At 40.7% G+C, this 19984-nt stretch overlaps 2 protein-coding genes across 8 annotated transcripts in view; one reads left to right on the forward strand and one right to left on the reverse strand.

The window, feature by feature from the left end:
* The first annotated feature begins 267 nt into the window (after positions 1-267).
* LOC138191944 (nectin-2-like) lies at positions 268-5226 on the forward strand. Of its 2 annotated transcripts, XM_069139046.1 has the most exons (8): positions 268-318; positions 654-690; positions 791-863; positions 1264-1608; positions 1970-2072; positions 2434-2468; positions 2549-2604; positions 2748-5226. In XM_069139046.1, the coding sequence occupies exons 3-8, from the start codon at positions 800-802 to the stop codon at positions 2877-2879; spliced, it is 735 nt and encodes a 244-aa protein (XP_068995147.1). In that variant the 5' UTR covers positions 268-318; positions 654-690; positions 791-799; the 3' UTR covers positions 2880-5226. The 2 variants fall into 2 exon arrangements, with proteins under 2 accessions (XP_068995147.1, XP_068995156.1); XM_069139055.1 differs by lacking the exon at positions 268-318 and having other exon boundaries at positions 501-690; positions 1267-1608.
* Positions 5227-10508: 5282 nt separating this feature from the next.
* The window catches only part of grik5 (glutamate receptor, ionotropic, kainate 5), a 90599-nt gene continuing 81123 nt past the window's right edge, over positions 10509-19984 (reverse strand). For 3 of the 6 annotated variants that reach the window (XM_069142394.1, XM_069142391.1, XM_069142390.1), the window contains 3 exons: positions 18250-18378; positions 16332-16498; positions 10509-15006 (listed from right to left, as the gene is read on the reverse strand). In XM_069142394.1, coding sequence (XP_068998495.1) covers positions 14392-15006; positions 16332-16498; positions 18250-18378 — 911 coding nt within the window. In that variant the 3' untranslated portion in view covers positions 10509-14391. Of the gene's footprint in view, positions 15007-15680; positions 15718-16331; positions 16499-18249; positions 18379-19984 lie in introns of all 6 variants that reach the window. The other 3 variants (XM_069142397.1, XM_069142396.1, XM_069142395.1) reach the window with 3 other exon arrangements.

Genomic DNA, 19984 nt, shown 5'->3' on the forward strand with positions numbered 1-19984 from the left:
CTGGAAATATTTTAACCAAAATGAAAGATCAGTGTTTTTTCTCACCTGCCAGCATGATGCAGCACATCGCTGCTTCTCATGCATCTCCTGATTTGAACACATGAGGTCACTGCTGCAAAGGAAACTACATGAAAAGCAGCGAAGGGCAGAGAGGAGTAAACTGACATCGGAAATCACGACAACTACAAAACTAATTTGTAAATCAGACTTGAACCCTGAAGAGAAACAATCACCCTGGGAGGTTTTTGATAAAGTTTCAATGCTCAGTAAAGGTTTTGAGAAATGGGAAAATGCCTCCTGCTCTCTTCTTTCTCATTGGTAAATTATTTGATCTTCTTAATTTACTTATGTCGAGCAATTGTGGTTTTGGATGTTCAGTTTTCTACACCGAAGCTTGAAGAACCGTTTGTGTTTACAAGTTACAGCCCTGTTTAAGTTTATTTATCTTTGTCATCTTTAAGGCAGTGGCTTTACAGCGCTGTGGTACGTTTTACAATGGGATACACACACAACATACTCCCGTGTTAGTGTAGTTGAGAAGTTCATTCAGACTATGTTCCTCTTTTCAAACGCTCGTTTTTTTCTTTTTGTCACATATTGGCACAATTTGAGATTCATATCTTGTTGCCACAGTGCATTTTTTTTGTCTTCAGAACCAGAAACTTTACGGATCCGCCTTTTTGCAACCCTGTAAGTTTCCTCGATGCTAACTTGAAAGCTGACACAAAATCAAAAAAAATGTGGTTTATAACATCTTTTTTTCCCTTTTTTTTCTGTCCACTGGCTGAAGTTGTGCATAATGAAATCTTGCATCAGATTATCTTGCACACTGCTGAAGCTGATTTACGTCCCATTACTCCCGGGTAAGAAAAATACTTTTCTACTTTGGCAATTTTGTATTTTTAATGGTTATAAAATGTTTACTGTTTATATTTATTAGAAATAGCCAACTTTAAGTGAATTAAAATGACTCACTTTTGAAACTTATGCTTTAAACAATTTATAAACATGTCTTAAAGTCGAGTTCTATATTTGTATATAGCTCTTCTATTACACAAAGTGATGATGTGATCAAGTGCTGGTAATACTGTACATAGCAAACTGTACAGTATGTGTGTGTGTCTGTTGGGAGGGTGAGGGAATAATTACAAACAATGGCCAAAAAAAACCAACTTAAATGTATACCTGCTAACCACGTTTATTTTCCATTTCCATCTGTCTATCCCCTCACCTTGCCTTCATGGCATATGATGTATTTTTTAGCAGTTCTTGTGGCACAACAAGTCAATGTCTTGCCTGAAGTGACTGGATACCTCGGCCATGATGTCACCCTGCCCTGCCACTTCATCCAAGGAAGAGAAGTCAGCAACATTACTCAGGTTCAGTGGGATCTGCTGCAGCCAGGGAAAAAAAAACAACAAGTTATACTTTCTGACAGCACGCATGGAGATCATATTCCTGAATCTCGTCTGAAGGAGAGAGTGGAGATTTCAGGACAATCACTAACAATTAGGGATGTGCAAATGGAAGATGCAGGGTCCTACACCTGCAGCCTGACCACCTTTCCCAGTGGTCCATTGACAAAAACCACCACCCTTGTTGTTCAAGGTAAGAAAGTGTTTTACAAAGTGTTTTTTAAATTATTTACAATCTTCAAAATGAATTTGATTCCTGAGCCAACACAAATGATTCTGTTTAAATACAGTGTTCACTGTTAAGTATGAAATTAAATTTGAAGTACATCAGAAACTTAAACAAAAGTATCATATAAGTTTAAGATGATTGTACGGTGTTGTATGTCTCTGCACTGTACCAATTATACTAGGATAATGATCATTTGCTGCACCTTTTAAATACTATGAATTTGACAGACGGTTAAATGAACATCGTTAACTCAGTATAATTTTATGTGACCTCTCTGAGGTTCAGCGCATACACACGGTTAATTAGTCATGATGTCTTCTCCCAGAACAGAAACAATTATCAGCAGGGATGGTTTCTGCCATTGTGACTGCTATGGTGCTGCTGTTAGTGATCATGGCAGCCATGGCTTACCTCATCTTCTTCAGAAGGTAGGTTTGTGTTAGTTGTATTCATGTTGTTATGATATAATCTGTTGACACAATTACAGTTTAGGGACAGGAAAGCAAGTTCCCATAGAGTAAATCAATCATTTTCTGGGTGAAGACTGAGTCTAATGTTAAAGTAAGGTTAATGTTAAGTCATCTTGACTATCCTCTTAGGTATAGGCTTTTTTTTCTTTAATGTTTTGTGGCATTTCACAAACTAAATAATTATTTATTTAAAAAAAAATAAAAAAAAAAAAAAAAAAAAAAAAAAAATACCACATTAAACGATAATTCCAAAACCAATTTCTCTTCTAAATTAGCTAATCGCGGGCAGGAAAACTAATCTTTTGATTCTTTTACTCAGACGTGATTCTTCGGGCAGGCATCGTGTCTTCATCGGTGAGATGAATAACGCATTACTTCTAAACACTTGATTATCTTTTGCCATTTCAGTACCTATGAGTTTGTGTGTCTTTCAGATGCAGCCGGTCCAGTGACAGATGTGGCCAGGCCATCTATTATTGTAACAGAGGAGGTGAGCTCAGAGCTGGTTTCAAGCTACATTTCCGAATTTCAGTTAAATAAGTTTAAGTTCATTCAGTTGTTGTTGTAATAAGAAAGAAATGATGGTAATGATTACACAAGATAGCTTTCATCAAAACTCTCTCTCTTACTCAGGATGTGGTCTACTCTGACGTCACGCCATCTAGAAAGGTTACTCCTCCTTCCAATGACAGACACAGGAAGATGGCACACGCTGATGATGTCACGTACTCTGAGGTCCTAGTTTCGTGTCAGCGGCCCACATGAGACTTCATGTATGTAGAAGGCATGATGTTCTTTTTACGTGCAAAAAAACTCACAATTACTGTAATCGTGGTATCGTCATTTGGTGAAATCCGCATATCCTGACTTGATCCCATCACCTGCCCCTAAAAATACAACCTAACCTTTGTAGCTCCTGCATGCCCTCTGCTCTTACAGTAATACAGGCTGGAGCTAAATTGTGACAGTGTTTATAATGTAAATGCAACCATGTTGATGTTTAGCAGGTATGCTTACCATCTTTAAAATGTTGGTTTTGCTTCTCTGCATGCTAAAAATGCTACTTGGCCATGCAGGGAATGTCATACTTTTGCAGGTATTGGGTCCGAGCCAAATAAATATTTTAACCTGATGGTGTTGCCAGATGAAAAGTGAAGTGATACAAGTTTAGTCAGATGGAAAAGTGAAGGAGATTATGTTGAAGAGGGGGGGGGGAAGGCCAATTGCACCCCTAATGTGGGAGTGTACAGTGGGGAACAGTTTAGATAATTAGACCAATCGATTGCTCCATGTGCAACTGTTGACGAATCAATAATATTGCATCCCTCTAGGAGGAGCATGGACTGAGAGGTTTCACAGAATATGCCGGGAAATAAATCCTTTACCGTACAATATGAATCCAGGCCCGTTGCACTTCAGATTTGAATTTTGTACTCTTTTCCAAAGATTAAAAGTTGCACCATTCACTCGTAAAAATTATTGTTCTGTGGTTTTGATTTGGCTCCTACAAAACTTAACGATGATGTTTTATCCACTACCTAGGATATTTTTTTTAAATTTTCAAGTCACCTTCGTGGACTCTTAAGAAAATATTTCAGAGATTCAGTACATCAGTCAAAACATTTGTACCAAATTTTGCATCAATTCATCTAGTAGATGTTGATATAGACTATATCACAGCATAAATGATGGAGGAAAACTGGGGATTAGTTGCATGTCCTCCAGGGAGCTAGAAAATCCATCTAATAGTGGTCGAAATATTTAACTTCGAACCTCAGGGTTTCATCTTTTAGGCACGATGTACAACGTCTGTACAAATGTCATAGCAATCCGCAGACTAGTTGTTGAAGTATTTAAGTCTGGACCAAAATGTTTGACTGACTAGTCAACCAACACTGCCATCCCCTGCTGCAAAGCAAAGCTAAAATCAGATCCATAAAAGATATTGACATGTCTAATGCCATGAGTTTCTGCCAATGCAGGGAGGAATAGTAAGCAGAAACAGCCACAGTGAGCTTTGTGAAAAGTCATGAAATGAAGAAAGATACTGCTCTGGATGTGTATGGTAAAGACTCATAAGTTGTCATGTGACCATTCGTGCATAATAATAGTCAAAGTTCCTGTTCCTCCTTTGCAAAGCATCAAAAGGAGGAACATGGAGAGGAAAAGGTCATGTTTCACAATCAAATGATAACTAACTGGAAAATTTTAAACCCACAATGTCATGTCAATTTTGACCAGACCTGAATGTGTTTAAAGACTTTAAGTGAAAAAAAACTTGTTCAAGTTCTCCAGTAAAATTGACTTTGTAGGCTTTCCTAATTAGAATTAGAATTAAACATCACGATACAGAACTGTACTTTGTCCAGTTTCACAGATTACAAACTGCAGTCTTTTCTCCTATCCAGTATTCTGTTTACTTGGGTCTGCCGTGCAGAACATTGCTCAGTGTTAATGTCATAATCTTGTCTACGGGTGTTGCAGCCAGAGCACGCCTAGTTTAAAAAAAAAAAAGTGTCAAAATTTGGTTTGCAAAGTTGCTGGAACGGTATGTATCATCACTGAACATCACCAACAGTCACTGCCATCTGCAGGTTTTCAGCCAACATTTGCTGACTATAATATTTGTGGGTGTGAATTTGAAGCTGAGGTGAGAACATGCTCTTGACTCTGTGCAATCACATCATATGTGAACAAAGGTTGTTACTTTTTCAAACAATAAGTCAAGGGCTTCTGGGTTTTTTTTCATGATGTGTGAAATCATTGAGAAATTTTATAAGATACTTCAGTCTGTAGTCAAAGATGACAGTGTCCAATTCTGTTTAAATTTCTTCATTTGCATACAGTACATAGTTTGTGGTCTGTCAAGGCAGGAAATAGATGAGAAAGATAGGGAAAATGCTGTCTGAAGGGAGTACATAATGAGTCAGTCCATATCAGATTAGTAAAATGTGAGCAGGAAAAACACTGCAAATTTATTTCTCAAAAGTAAAGACATGTCATTGCTTTATTTCTGAGTTGTCAGGATATCACACCCTGAAGATAAACAATAAGTAAACAAGGGCATTGTGGAAAGAATTTGTGTTTTTTTGTATTAAACTTTTGGAATTTTTTTTGGCATCTCTTTAGTGATCATTTCTCTTCAAACCTTCAGTGTCTCCTTTTGTAGTTTAATTGATTTTAAGCACAAACATGTTCAGAGGCTCTGGTCCAGGGGAACCTTGGCTCTTACAGTCATCCAGATCCAACAACCCAACTACCTCCCCATCACATTTCTGACTCCCTCAGTCATCATGCACCAGGGCATGGACAGTTTCCCTGTGGAGGGCCTGGCCACAAAGTTTTAACATATTTAATTTAAGCAGCAAGGACTATTTTAATACAAACATCATTAAATGTTATATGTCATATAAAAGTGAATGTTTTTGTCTGTTATGACTAAGACACGGTGGTGAATGAAACGCTACAGCGTGTTTCTTGACAACCATACTTTCAGTTCAAACTGTTGTTTGCTTTTCCTAACTTGCTGTGGTTGTGGACAGCAGAGTGTAGCCAGTTTCTTTATCTGTGTTTGTCCCTGTGCAATATTCAGCATAAGGCTAATAGTTTTTGTGTCACTTTTGTGGTTATACACACCGGTGTTTACTTACTGCTTTGTGTGATGTCACGTGGTTACCATCACCTAGTGGAGTGGGACACTACCACCCAAAATACAAGTCTTTCGAGGACACCCTCAAAACAAACACCCTTGTTGGCTTCAACGGTCTCAGTACGTCAGTTGTTTCTTATGTGGTGGTGAATGGCTGGGCCAGGATACAGTTTGAAAATGACCTAAATCTCACTGATGATAACTCGTATATGTAACGGGTGCGATCCGTCGAATAAACTAAATGGAATTGAGAGAATTTAATGAAACACTTTATGGTGCATGTGTAAAGTAAAGTAGCTCTAAGCTTCTTTTTTTTAAATCAGGTTTGATATAGATTATTTTGATGCTGTTATGGTTGTGGAAGCTTTTCTGTTGCTGTTGTTGTCATTATGAACTTAGTAGAACAGGAACTGAATTGGAACCAATGGGAGGTGAAATAGATTTAAATGTTTAATCCATAGCCATTTAGTATCTTTCTGGCCTGAACGTTTTACAAAACCTACAGTGACAATGTGGTGTTGATGTGGACTTTTACCCACTTTCTTTTTGCATTAATCCTGAGCTTCTTGGACACAGGTCTGAATCCAAGTGAAGTCCTGCTTTCTTGTTTTCCCTCAGACAGTCGGCTAGATTTCCACAGCGGCCTTCTGTGAAAACTCAAGGCAATTAGCTCCCATAATTGAGAGGAAGCTCCACCCTGATGAAATCAACATAGCTAAGAGTGTTTGGGAATAAAACATGGGGCAATTGGAGAAGAGTTGTGTAAATTGTTTGATTTTAAACATGTTTTCAAGCAGACTGGTCGGCACCCTGCTAAGTGATTAAATTGAGTTTTACCACATGGATTTCATCTTGGAGGCTACTGTTTAACCTGCTGAAATGCTTGTTTCATCTGACCAACAGTCAAAAACCCAATAAGAAAGACACTGGAACCAGAGACTTCTGTGGATTTCTAGTTAATAGATTAAACAATTATAAAAAAAATGTTGCTGATTGTTTTTGTCTGCTGATTAAGTAATCATATCAGCGATTTTAATGAAAACCATCAGCTGTCTTAAAGACTAATCCTGGAAAACAGCAGTGTCAGCTATGTTCAGAAAGTATATTAGATTTAAATGTGGGCTCCAAGTGTTGCTCAAACAGTTTGACTTGAAACTCTGCAGTGAAAACAAGAAGATCTTAATTCATATTTCTCCACTGAAATAATTTGAGCACTTTCTCCGCCTTTGCCTAAACATTCAAATGTTTATTGGTCAAAATATTGGTGTAAATATCTGCAGGAATTAGTGCAGTCAAGCAGCTTGTTACAGTATAATGTACAGATAATATAGAAAGAAATCTGCATTATCATTATTTGACCACACAAGGTCACTGTTGCACTGAAGGTTTTTGCATTACTGGAGTAAAAGGAGGAAAACTACCAGCCAATAATTTTGTTATCTTTCAAAATGAGAGAAACTTTGCTGTTAGATCACCTGCTACTTGATGTTTAGGGAACCTGAGCAGATATACGATGCACCCAAAACTGTTCCGACTACAAATGATTAGATACAAATTGATTTAAATTGTTGCTTGACTTTTTTTTACATTATGTTCATAGTACAGGAGGAATTTCCCTTTGGTTCACCTACTGTAGTTGTGCACAATGACAGTTTGCAGCAGATTACCCCTGCCAATGTTGACTTTGGTTTACTTTACTTCACCAGGTAAGACAAAAAGCTTTAAATATTGGCTAATTTGTGAAAAGCAGTAAAATGCATGTGTTGAACACAAGACAACAGCGAGTTTATATTTTGAAATGATCATTTAAAATAACATACAAAGTTTTCAGTGACAAACAAGCATTTAAGCAGCATTATTATGTACTTATTAAATGTCCTCCTTCCTCCTGGCACAACAACCTTTGGATTTTGGCAGTTTTTGAGTCACAAGAAGTCAAAGTCTTGCCTGAAGTTACTGCATACCTCGGGCGTGATGTCACCCTGCCGTGCCACTTCATTCAAGGACCAGAAGAGAGCAATATTACTTCCGTTGAGTGGTATCTCCTGCAGCCAGGATTTTATATAATCTGTTACCAAAATAATATAAAGTATTGACAGTCAAGTAGTTTTAGACATTACACAACAAATTAATCCAAATTTATTATACCACCATCAAGTCTTGACTCACGAGTCTAAATTTGCTGTCAAATAACTGGAGTTATATCAACACTGTGAACTTGTATTTAATTCACATGACAGATGGCCCTCAGTCGTGCCCTTGAACAACAGAGCCGATGCTGTTGTTACCCGAGCTGATTGCTGCAAGAATATTCACACTGATAGTGGTGACCATGCAAGCTCATGGTGGCTCATGCCATTATCATCAGAATAAGGAGCGTACAAGTCTGTGACTCGGATATTCATTTTATGTGTATGAGCTGTTTAAAAACAAACTCCCTGCAGGAACATTAAAAGTCTCATCACAAGATATTAGTAACACATCAGCAACTTAGTGAACATTTCCAGTCACAAAATCTTTATTATGTTACAGTATAACATGTTCATAAAGTTCATTTTACTTTTAGTCTTCTCAAACTGAAAAGAGAGGCTGTGTTTCATTGTTTGATTAAAGCACATGTTGTACTTGAAAAGTTTTCATTTGAAAGGGATAAAATTCAAGTCTGAGATCAGGGCAAAATAACTAACTGTAAAACTGTATTCTTGTTTCTCAGATATAAGGCTTCGGTCAGGCATGTCTGCACTGATGAGTTCTCCTTTTTTTCCCCCTTTCTTTTTAACTGCCACCAAGTTGTTCTATATATTGTGGTTTCATTCAGTTCCTGTTGCTAGAACTTCAAGGTGTCTTTCAAATGCAGGAGGCCCAGTGACATTTGACTGAAATAGACGAGGTGAGCTCAGATATATTTGAGGCTACAGCTTTAAATTCTAGTTAGATTTGTATGATTATTCTGATTATTCTGGTACTTTGTTTCAATAAATCAACTTGATGAGAATAATGGAGGTAAAACAGAGCACTAACTCCTTTAATTTGCAGGTACAAGGTCTTGTCTACATTGACGTCAAGTTCAAACCATCCTGAGATGTTACTACCCCCCTTCATCAAACACAGACTCTGCATGCTGTCACATACTTCGCAGGTTTTCTTCTACTTGGTGAGGGAAAAAAAACTCCTACAGCTTTGTTTTTACCCTCATTTTGGTATTATTTAGTTGAACAGTCATCACAAAAATATAAATGATACCACCAAAAGAGAACTATGCCAAGTAAAGCAGTGGATATTTCTATTTATTTAAGATTTTACCCATTTATTTAGGTATTTTTGCCTTTATTTGATAGCAGCAGAGAGGTACTGCATAAAGGACTTGTTGGTGGAGAGTCAAACCATGGATGTTGCAGTTACCCATTGTGCTTTGTCTCTAGAATCTACAATTAGCTGTAATATTTTTCTCTACATGTGTACCTCTACTTCCTTCTCCGCTGCCAGAATATGAATTTGAGCCTGGTAAAGAGTTGTAGGTTTGGATCGTGCGAGGAAAGCTGGAGCACTTGCAGTCTTTCAATTTTGTGTTTCTACAGAACTGATTAGCAGTAAATGTGAAGGAAAACTCTGTTTAAACTAAAAGTTACTTAGAGTATTAGCAATTTAGATTACTTTATACTTTAACTCCACAACATTTCAGAGGGAAATATTTACTTTTTACTCCATTACATTTGTCTGAAAACTGTAGTTACTTTTCAGATAAAGATTATATATATAGAAAACACATGCGTGTGGACATAGAGAAGGATGTCGACCGGGTCCCCTGAGGTGCTTTTGTGGGGAGTGCTGCGGTAATACGGGGAGCTGACGTCAATGGCCTTTCGGGGTCTCGTTCACGAGTGAGGGGAGGATGGAGCGGGAGATCGACAGGCGGATCGGGGCGGCTGCAGCAGTAAAACAGGCGCTGCACCGGACCGTGTTGGCGAAGAGGGAGCTGAGCCGGAAGGCGACGCTTTTCCATTTACCGGTCGATCTACGTTCCGACCGTCACTGATGGTCACGAGCTCTGGGTCGTGACCGAAAGAAAGAGATCGCGGCTACAAGCGGCTGAAATGAGTTCCCTCCGTAGGGTGGCCGGGCTCTGCCTTAGAGATCGGGTAAGGAGCTCGGACATCAGGAGGGAACTCGGAGTAGAGCCGCTGCTCCTTCGCATCGAAAGGAGCCAGCTGTGGTGGTTCGGGCATCTGATCAGGATGCCTCCTGGGCGCCTCCCACTGGAGGTTTTGCGGGCACGCCCAACTGGCAGGAGACCCCGGGGAAGACCCGGGACAAGCTGGAGGGATTATACATCCCATCTGGCCTGGGAACGCCTCGGGATCCCCCCCGGATGAGCTGGAATATGTTGCGAGGGAGAGGGAAGTCTGGGCCAACTTGCTTGGCCTGCTGCCACCGCGACCCGATCCCAGATAAGCGGAAGAAAATGGATGGATGGATGGAAAACACGATTTACTAAAACACACAAAGCGCCAATAAAACTTACACCATTGGCTCAAAACATTTCTGGCTTGTGACTCCTTACTGAGTGTGTTGTGTAGTTTCACCACATTTCCCCTTTAAATTTTCAAATATTTCAGAAAACAATTTGGGACAATCCATAGGTTAGGAACCAGTATCAGAGCACTTCTTCCACCTCCAAATACTCATATCGATCATGAGTGATAGGATGTTTACCAGTGGAAAAGCAAACACACTTCTCACTGTGGGACTGTTTGAATATTTTTTTATTCCAAAACAAGTTTGTGTGTCTATAGGTTTGAACAACAGGGTGACATCTCTGAAGAACATCATTGCACCTTCATCCCAACACCTCCCATCCCCCGCCCTTCACCCACGAGCCTCCTGCTCTTCAATAGGAATAATAACAATTTAATCATAATATTCATCAGTTTTAATAATCCATTTAGCACTAGTATAGAAATATGAAAAAATACCAAAGAAAATAACATAAAAGTAAACAAAAATGTTTTGTTTTGTGGAGCGACTGTTCAGACACCCCATTTGATTTGTTTTGTGACCCTCCCTTCCCTTTTAGATTCATACTAGCAACATTTTGGCTTTTTAGGGTTTTCACCCTCCTCTTGTCTCCACAGTAATGCTCTGCAGCTTATAAATGCTTTCAGCTGATGGTTTAAAGCTGTTGATAGCCACTTAATGGCTGCGTGGTCCTGTCACATATCAAGTTAGGAGAACACATGTGAACCAAACAAGACAAATTTGAAAACAACAAAAACAACCAGTGGGGGTACAAACTTAGGACAACAAAGGAGTCTGAGATGAAGATGCAGTGGATGATTGCGTTTTTGTTTGTGTGTGTACCGTCATGACTCATGGAAAGGGTTGGCTCGTGTTGCCTTGCTAGCACTCTGGACACAAAAGAAGTAAACAAGGCGAGAGAGAGAGAGAGAGAGAGAGAAGCATCAAATCAGGCCTGCTTCTGCTGACAGCAATCCTTCAGAGAAACAGCATAATGTGTGCAAACAATGTTATCATTCATTACCTGGAGCATGACCGCATCAACAAATCTGCTTCACTGCAAAATGCATAATTCGATACATGTGCAATGTTATCCTCGACAACAATGGTTGAATTTTTCAGAGGGATAGTAACGGGTGAACTGGTGGTTTTGCACGTTACCTCACACACTTTGTATTACTGCTGCACTCCAGCTGTTTGGTCAGATCTGCATGAAGCCCCTTATTTAACAACATCTGGAAGCTTCAGGAAACCCAGGACAGGTGAGGTTTTTTTTGGAAACAAGGAAACATTTTCATTCCAAATTGAAGAGGAAATTTTAGAAAAAGTAAATGATTTCATTTTTAGGGAACCAGTGGCTTCCAAGAATTGAGAATAAGCTGCTGAAAAGCATTACATTCATAAGCTCTGCTGTCAGCAAATAAAGCCCTGAAAAGACAACTGATAAGAAAACATGGATACTGTCAACAGGGTGATGGGAAATCTGGTCATATCTTGCATTGAAAATGTTGCATTGGCCAATTCTCAAATCATGGATGTCAGTGTTCCTTGAACAACAGAAGGACTTTTTGTAACCAGACACTAGAAGCACACCAACCACAACTAAAGTGTGTGTATAAAACCCACCCCTACTCAATTAAGTAGTCAATCATTTTAGGGGGATTAATGTGAGAACTGACTAGGAAATCGTGCTAATTATAAACACTGATGAGTCAATGACCTGCAGAAAATGCTAATGCAGCAAATGATAATGATGCAACATCAACATGTAATTCTGGGACTGATATGTCCACATTACAAATGTAATGCAAACATAACATTAACTGTTTTACAGAGTTTATCTTGTATGATTAAGGTAACCTTAATGAAAATTATGCGCACAAGCCAAACATGTCTGGTGTCTGTCATGTAAACAATTGTTTTGCGTTTCATTCTCTACTAGAGGCCTAAAACTGATCTTTTTTTACTTGAACTGTATTAAAGTAAAGAATATAGAATTGTAACTAAACTGCATTTGGTTGAATTAAATGAATGAGCAGCTAATAATGAAGGATAAGGAACTACAGTCTGTATGATCTACCCATTAAAAACACACACCTTTAAATCTGGCACAAGAATATAGTTCTAGTTCAAAACATCAAAATTCGAACAAACAATTGTGTGTGTGGGAACGACCGAAAATAAACTACAGTGTCATGAAAAGACACATCCTCTAGTTTAACAGTGTGTCAGATCCATTCATTGTTGGTTTTGTTCTTTATAGGAGAATTAGAAAAGTATAATTATCCTTTTAATATTTGCTGTGATATATCAGCTATCTTGATTTGAATGCCACAGTTATTTGGCTGCTTTCGCAAATGGAAATTAGCCTAAAACATAAGCATATGCTTTGACAAATCATTAGCAGTGATGTGAGGCATACACAGTTAAAAGGGCAAAAACGTGTAAATCCACCAGTGTCTTTCCCTTAAGCACCCTTGGTTATATAGTGTAGATTCTGGATTGTTTTAGTTGGAGATTCACACAACTGTAGGGCTGTAAACATTTACAACATAATTAAAAGAGACAAGATTCTCTTCTCAGCCAGACTGAAAAACATGTATTTCTTCTAAATCTATTTATCAGCATGTTTGCCTGTGTTCAACCCCCTCCTGAATGAGTCCCCAGCCACCGAGGGGAGTAATTAGGCGATCAAAAGCTTGAGACAGTATTGACAAGGCTGTGTTGAGTCTATCACTCTGGCAGGAGACGTCACTGTGGACGGCCAAGTTAGTCTGCCGAACAGAGAGGAGTGAAGAAGCTGCAGCTACAGCCCGCTGGCGCATTAACAAGTCCCTTAAAAGATGCCCAGAATTAACAGATCAGGACAGATCTAATAATGGAAGTAGTTCAGCAAGGGATTTCTCATTCAAATTCAGTAGTGTCCTTTTCACTCTCGTTTTATCTCCTTTCTTTCAGTTATTCTCTATCTTGTCTCTCTGTCTCCCGGTCTCTCTATCTCGTCGACACCGTGTGAACAGAGGTGAAAAAGAAGTAAGGGCTTGGCAAGCGTTACCTAGGATAACGAGGGACATTAATTTCACATTTCAAAGCTTTCTGCTTGTTCTCTCTCTCTCACCCTTTTTTGTAGCTGTCTTGACTATCTAACATTGGTAGTAAGGTGCTGTTGCTGGGGACAGTTCTCCTAATTTAAGCAGTAAGAGACAGACTTACAGGAAGCACAAATTTTACGCACACACGCACGCGCGCACACACACACACACACACACACACACGCGCGCGCGCACGCACACGCACACACACACACACAGTGTAAAGAAAGGCAGACCAACAGTTTTCTCTGCTACTGTTTGCATTATGTTGCCTTAAAGGTGTTTCATCTATCTTCCCAGATACCGTACCAAAAAGCAGCTATGGGGCACAGGGAGGGACACAAAACTCTTGAGCACAAATAGCCGTTGTCAAGTTTCTTAGTACTGAATGTTATAATCCACCATATTGTCACATGTAGTCTGTATTTAACTCTGTAATTCCCACTTAGAACAATGGTAACAAAACAAAGACAACGAAAGAAAAAAACAACAGGAAATAATTCTCTGGAAGTCTTTTGAAGCTGTTTTTAAATGTCATACAGATACAGTATGTCCTCCAGCAAGGCTTTGTTTTACGAAAAGGTGACTTAGCTTCCAGGGAAGTTTCTGTGGAAGAAAACCAGCACGCTCAAGTCTAAAGGTGAAGTGAGAGGGGATCAAGGACGCCAATGGAAACTGTCGTCTGGTCATGTGCAATTCCTCAGATTTGTCCAAACTGAACTGTTCTTTGCAGCTGATTAGACAAGCTTAACTGATCACCATCTTACAGTCGGTTCTGTATCTGTGGGCCTCGAGCTCAACTGGAGAAAGTATTAAGAGTTTTTCATGTTTATTCTCCTTTTGAAGGTTAACTCACTTTCTATCCGCTGACCTTGTCGAGTTTCAATCCTTCTTTCCCTCTTGTTTGTTCTCGGATGGATTTTTCAGCTGTGGAAACAGTGTTTCTCTTAGCAGCACAAACATCCCTCAGTCACATCACTGGCTCCCCGCAGCCCTCTCACACCCCCAACTGCTTCTGGTCTCAGTCCTGGTCCCCCAGTAGGTCTGTGGTGTTGCTGTTCTGTGGAGGTGGAATGGGTCGAGGGGTATGAGGTGGCGGGCTGTGATGTAGTCGCCTTGGGCTGGGCCCCCCTCCGCCCTCACTGTCTGTGTTGGACGAGGATGGGGGTGGGGGTGGAGGTAGACGGGGCAGGGGGGCAGATGAGGGTGGTATTCTTGTTGAGGTTGATCCTATACTGCTGCCTGATCTAAGGCTCTGGATCCTTCGGCACTCCTGGCAGATCCTCACGTGGGTGCAGCTGCGGGCGGGCAGCATCACAGGGGTGGGGGCAGGTGGAGGTGGGGTAGTGTTGGCTCCCAGTGGATCATCTAGGATCCGTTGGGGCCCGGGGCCCAGATCTGGAGGCCCTGTCCCTCCTGCTCCACCAGTCAGGGGACCAGCGCCACTGTACAGTTTGCCGTTGCTGAGTCGCATCTCCCGGACCAGGCGCAGGGGCCGAGGAGCCCCCAGAGCAATGCGGGTGGGGTGGCGCAAGGCTGCTGAGCTACTCAGGGGCCGGCGACGGCGCATACGGGAGCTCTTTTTACAGGAGACGGCGTTTCGGAACTCTGTGATCATCTCCTGACAGACAGACACCTAAAGACGAAGAGGGAGGAAAGACGGAAAGACAGAAGGGAAGGAAAAGGGAAGGAGGCAAAGGTAGGGGGGTGCCACAGACACAAAGTAGGCAGGCAGCAGAACAAGACAGTGGTAAGGCAGTACATAAATAGGAGAGCAGAAGAAAAACCAGAAAATTGAAAGGAAAAGCAAAAAAAAACAACACAAAAAAGAAGAGGCGGCAACAAGGCAGAAAAAACAGACACAGTAGGCATGGTAAACAAAAAAAGTTGCAGGAGAAGCGAGGGCACAGAGATCAACAAATGGAGAAATAGTTTGAAAACAGAAATGAAGAGGTAATGGGAAGGATGTGGCGATGGACAGAGATGGGAGAATATCCAAGGAGCAGAGAGAGTTATTACAATCCAAACACACAGAACACCAAAATGTTGTTTAGTTTATGGGCACTTCATTATGGCACATGAACGGACAGGCAGGCCTCAGGTGCATATATAGAAAAGCTCTCATTTGTACAGCAGCTGTGCACAGCCTCACACGCACACTCTAAGAAACACTTACACAAACATCAATCTTTTTCAACATTCCAACAGCATGATGACTGTCATCTGCACACATGACGAACAAAATGCACCGACAGTTCCACTACAGACAAACATTCTCATTAAAATCATGATAAAAGGGCGTGTGCTCACATAAACAGAAACAGTACTCGTTATTGGAGAACAGACACTGATGGCCGAATGACGGGAGGTGTGTGTGTTTGAGAGCGAGACAGAGAGAGAGGGAGACGCACAGTGAGATGGGTGAGAAGTAATCCAACAATGGAAACGAAGAATACCAGCGTACATGTGAGGCATGTAAAAGAAGATACATCATGACATTTAATGCCAGGGAAATAAGATCACACTACTTCTTTATGCAAGCAAATATTGGCATTTCTCAATATTGCTTATCCTTTCTATTATGTTTAGCTCACACACTTGCTGCCATACTGTTAAACACCAAACACTAAAAGGGCACAAGGACATCAAAACAGGCAGAGCATGCAAATCAAATCTCTATTTCTTGTATAACTTTAGGACACAACAGCAGTTCAGAGACGCATACTTGAACATTCCTTTCATCTCCCATGCACATAACACATTGAACCTCAAATGTTACGGCACACAGAAACACATACAAATGGAGGCAAAAGCTGAAAACGAAATCTATCCACTCTCGCACGCACGCACGCACGCACGCGCACGCGCACACGCGCACACGCGCACACACACACACACACACACGCACACACACAATACAACATAATCAAAAAGGGTTGGCGGGATGCCATGGGAACCTACTGGGGTGTGTCTGTGGGGTCGGCGAGGGCAGGTATGGGGGCATACCTCATCGGTATCTGCCGAGCGGCGTGTCGACCACACAAACTCCATAATGGCCACAAACACGGCAATAATGAGGCCGCAGATCAGCACCACGAAGATGCCCCCGATGTTCTCCATGCCCAGACCTGCGAGCAGGCCCCGGGAAACAAACATTAGTACACAAACTCAAACCGTTTATTGTAAAAGTAGCTTCACGAGTAATGTGGAGCACCACACAGCCAGTGGCAACAGTTTTATTATCTCTTCTGTGGCTCTGGAGAAGTTAAAGATTTGGTGTGTAGGATTTAGAGAGATCTATTGGCAGAAATGGAATATCATTTTCATTATCATGTTGTCATTACTGTATAATTACTTGAAACTAAGAGTCATTGTGTTTGCACGCCATGTTGCAACGCAATGTTTCTACAGTAGCTAAATCGGACAAACCAAACACGGGCTCTAATTAGGGGCTTTGGGTTTTTCACGAGTTTCACAGCCATCATAGATTCTCCCACACACTTGGAAAGTGAGGGTGAAGCGAGCAGTGATCAGTTCACCACTAGATGCCACTAAATCCTACAGACTGCTCCTTTTATAGAAATAATTTGGGAGATAAGTCTATTTTCTGTCTTGCAAAGAGTTACACTGAGAAGGCTGACAGTCAAGTCAGTTGTATTTATACAGCCCAACATCACAAACCATAAATTTACCTCAAGAAGCCTTAAAATGTGTACAACATACAACACCCACGATTCCTGGATCCTTACGTAGGATAAAGATATGAAAACACTCTCCTCAAAACAACCCTTTCAAAGAGAGAAAAATGAAGAAATCTCAGTAGGAGCAACAAAGGAGGGATCCCTCCTCCAGAAAGTTTTGTGTGTATGGGACAAACCATCAGTAAAATTACAGTACAGACAATTAGGATGGCAAAATTGAAGATGAATTACACTCGTATGACATATCTGCCTGCTAACAGCTCTACAGTAAGCCAGCCAATCAGTAGAGACCTGGGAAAGCTACTACAGGCAGTGAAAAAAGTGAACCTTTGATGTTCTTACACTTTCATTTTTGTCCACTTTGGAGGCGCTGATAGCGACATTTTGTTACCAGACTACCGGTGGTCTGTTTCCATCCTTTGTGCAAAGAGAAGCTAAGCTAACCCGGCTCTTATTTTATATCTCGCATTGGGGTGGTATTTCATCCAAGTCTCCATAAAAAAAATATGCCTTCCCCCAACTCGAGTGACTTTAACAATCTCTGGGTTTACTTGGAGACAACACATTTATGCCACTCAGGCAGGGTCGAAGAAAAAATGCTGTCATTCAGGATCCAGTATTTTTGTAGCTCGACACACACTAAGAAATAAAAAAATCTTAAGTATGTAAGTGCAATACTGAATCGCTTGAGTGCTTTTACAATTGCCTTAAAAAAAAAATCTAAATGGCCTGAAGCGGTTGAGTGAATAACAAAATTATGGGACTGAAAACATTCGAGATAAACTGTAGAGATGAAGCTTGACGATACTGAAAAGTCTGGCATGAAGTATGTTGTTACCAAAACCATTTTGAAAAGAGATTTTCATCTGACAGCAGCGGTATAAACCCAGAGACAATTTCATCATCTTTGTCATCCCTACAAGTGCTGACTTTTAAACACACACATGCACATTTAATATCTAAGTGTAAACAGACACACTCTCTCCAATAAAATTTGCATTCCACAGCACCTGAGACAAAGAGAAGACATTTGGGAAAGCAGACTGAGCTAAGCACCCTTCACAAGGACATTAGGTTAGACATTAGCCATTAGCTGGACTCTAGCAGAGTGAAGAGACTATTACTGGGGACATTAGAGAGATGGAGGGAGAGGAGGCGTACAGCTGCGGTCGACTCACCCTTGGCACGGTGGTCCTCCTCTTTGGGACATTGGCCTCCCTCCCACCACCTCCTCTTCAGTATCTCCAGCCTGTTATTCTCCTGCAGCTGGAGGATGGCCAGTGTGATCTCATCTCTGAACGGAGATCCTGGCAAATGACAGGAAAGCAGGATAAGAGCAAGTGGTGGACAAGGTGCAGCACAAGAGCCTGGACAAGAGAGGGGTTATTTCAGAGGAGAGGAAAAAAGCATGACATGAGGAAGTGTAAGAGAGAAGACCAAGGAGTAAAAGACAATGAATTGCATCTGCGAGATGGCTACGAGTGATCTTCTGGTGAGTATAGAGAGGATTAGAGGGAGATAAAGAGTGAGATTACAACCAGACAGAGACAGCGGTGCAGCTGCTGATCACAGCATACAAATGTGTATGTAACAAACTAGATACACTAGAACTGGACGGTTTAAAGGGTCAGTGCCCAAGAAATTGCAAATAATTGCACATCAAGACGCTGATTAAACACCATACTAAAGGTTTGCCTTGGATTGGTTGCAGTGAGATCCCACTCAAAAATGTGCAGTTTTCAATTGTTTTTTACTGTATCAGGCACAATTTCACATATGGTTACAAATATGCATTTTTTTTCTTGGAGGTCATTTATTTTAACTCCAGAAAAATGGGAGCGAATACAAAAGTATTGTGTTTATATTTTTGTTGAGTGCATATTCAGTTACTATTATGCAACATATGTACAAAAATGTTGATGTTATTACTGGGTGATTATGTTTATGATGCTACAGATAAACATGTCTGAAATGTATACATATACTATACATACATGTATGTCTCGACGAGGAGAATCTCTTATTTTGGTCTTCCAGAAGACCTCTTCTACCCCTGTGGTCTGCCTCATCTGTATCTCTGTGTCTGCTTAATCTCCCCCCCTCTCCTCCACACTCTTGGTCAATACCATAAACTTTAGCCATGGCCAACCGGTTCATTAAAACAGATCACTGTGATTCAGTCACACGTCCTCTACAGTATGTGCTTAAAAGAAAGAATTACAAAACAGCTGGTGATGTGTGGAAAAGCAATTAACTTGCATGTTCGCTACTTCCAGTTGAAATATTTACTAATCCCACATACGAAATAATCAACCCAATCAAGACATTCTTCAGATCTAATCTCACAAATCAGCAGCCACTGCATGTGTCTATTTAACATAATGGATCTTATGCAGGTGTTTCTGCCTCTCTCACTGTCAATTAATGAGTCTTTTTCTTGTTTATCCAAGATAGTTCCCTGTCACTTACATTTAAACACCCTGCCCGCTGTTGGACACGCTCAGTCACAGTATGTCATTTTTGCTGTCAGGGCTCATGTAAACTGTAACTGTTCACCACTCTGGTCGATTTCATACCCACTCTAGTCCTCAAAGAGGTCACTAGGGCTATAGGTGACCTACTTCACTGTTAACTGTAAATAGCTCTTGGACCAATGATTGTGCCCTTAACTACTTTAGGAAAGCAAGAGTCCAGCTTCTCAGGAGAAACTCAACCTTGACCTTAAAGTTTAGACAGAAAGTCCTTTAAGAGCAGCATTCTGCACAGTTTAAGGGTGATTTTACACCCTTCGGATCTTCTGACTTTTCAGTTCGGTTCAAAGCAAAATAGCAGGTGTGAAACGTGCCTTGACCACTATCCAGACCAGGGGACCAAATTTTGGTCTGACCAAAAGAGGCGGTCTCAGTCTGGATC

Source organism: Embiotoca jacksoni, unplaced genomic scaffold (assembly GCF_022577435.1).
Source record: "Embiotoca jacksoni isolate LCO1_2020_lvr unplaced genomic scaffold, fEmbJac1.0.p SCAF_11, whole genome shotgun sequence".
Taxonomy (NCBI): Eukaryota; Metazoa; Chordata; class Actinopteri; family Embiotocidae; genus Embiotoca; species Embiotoca jacksoni.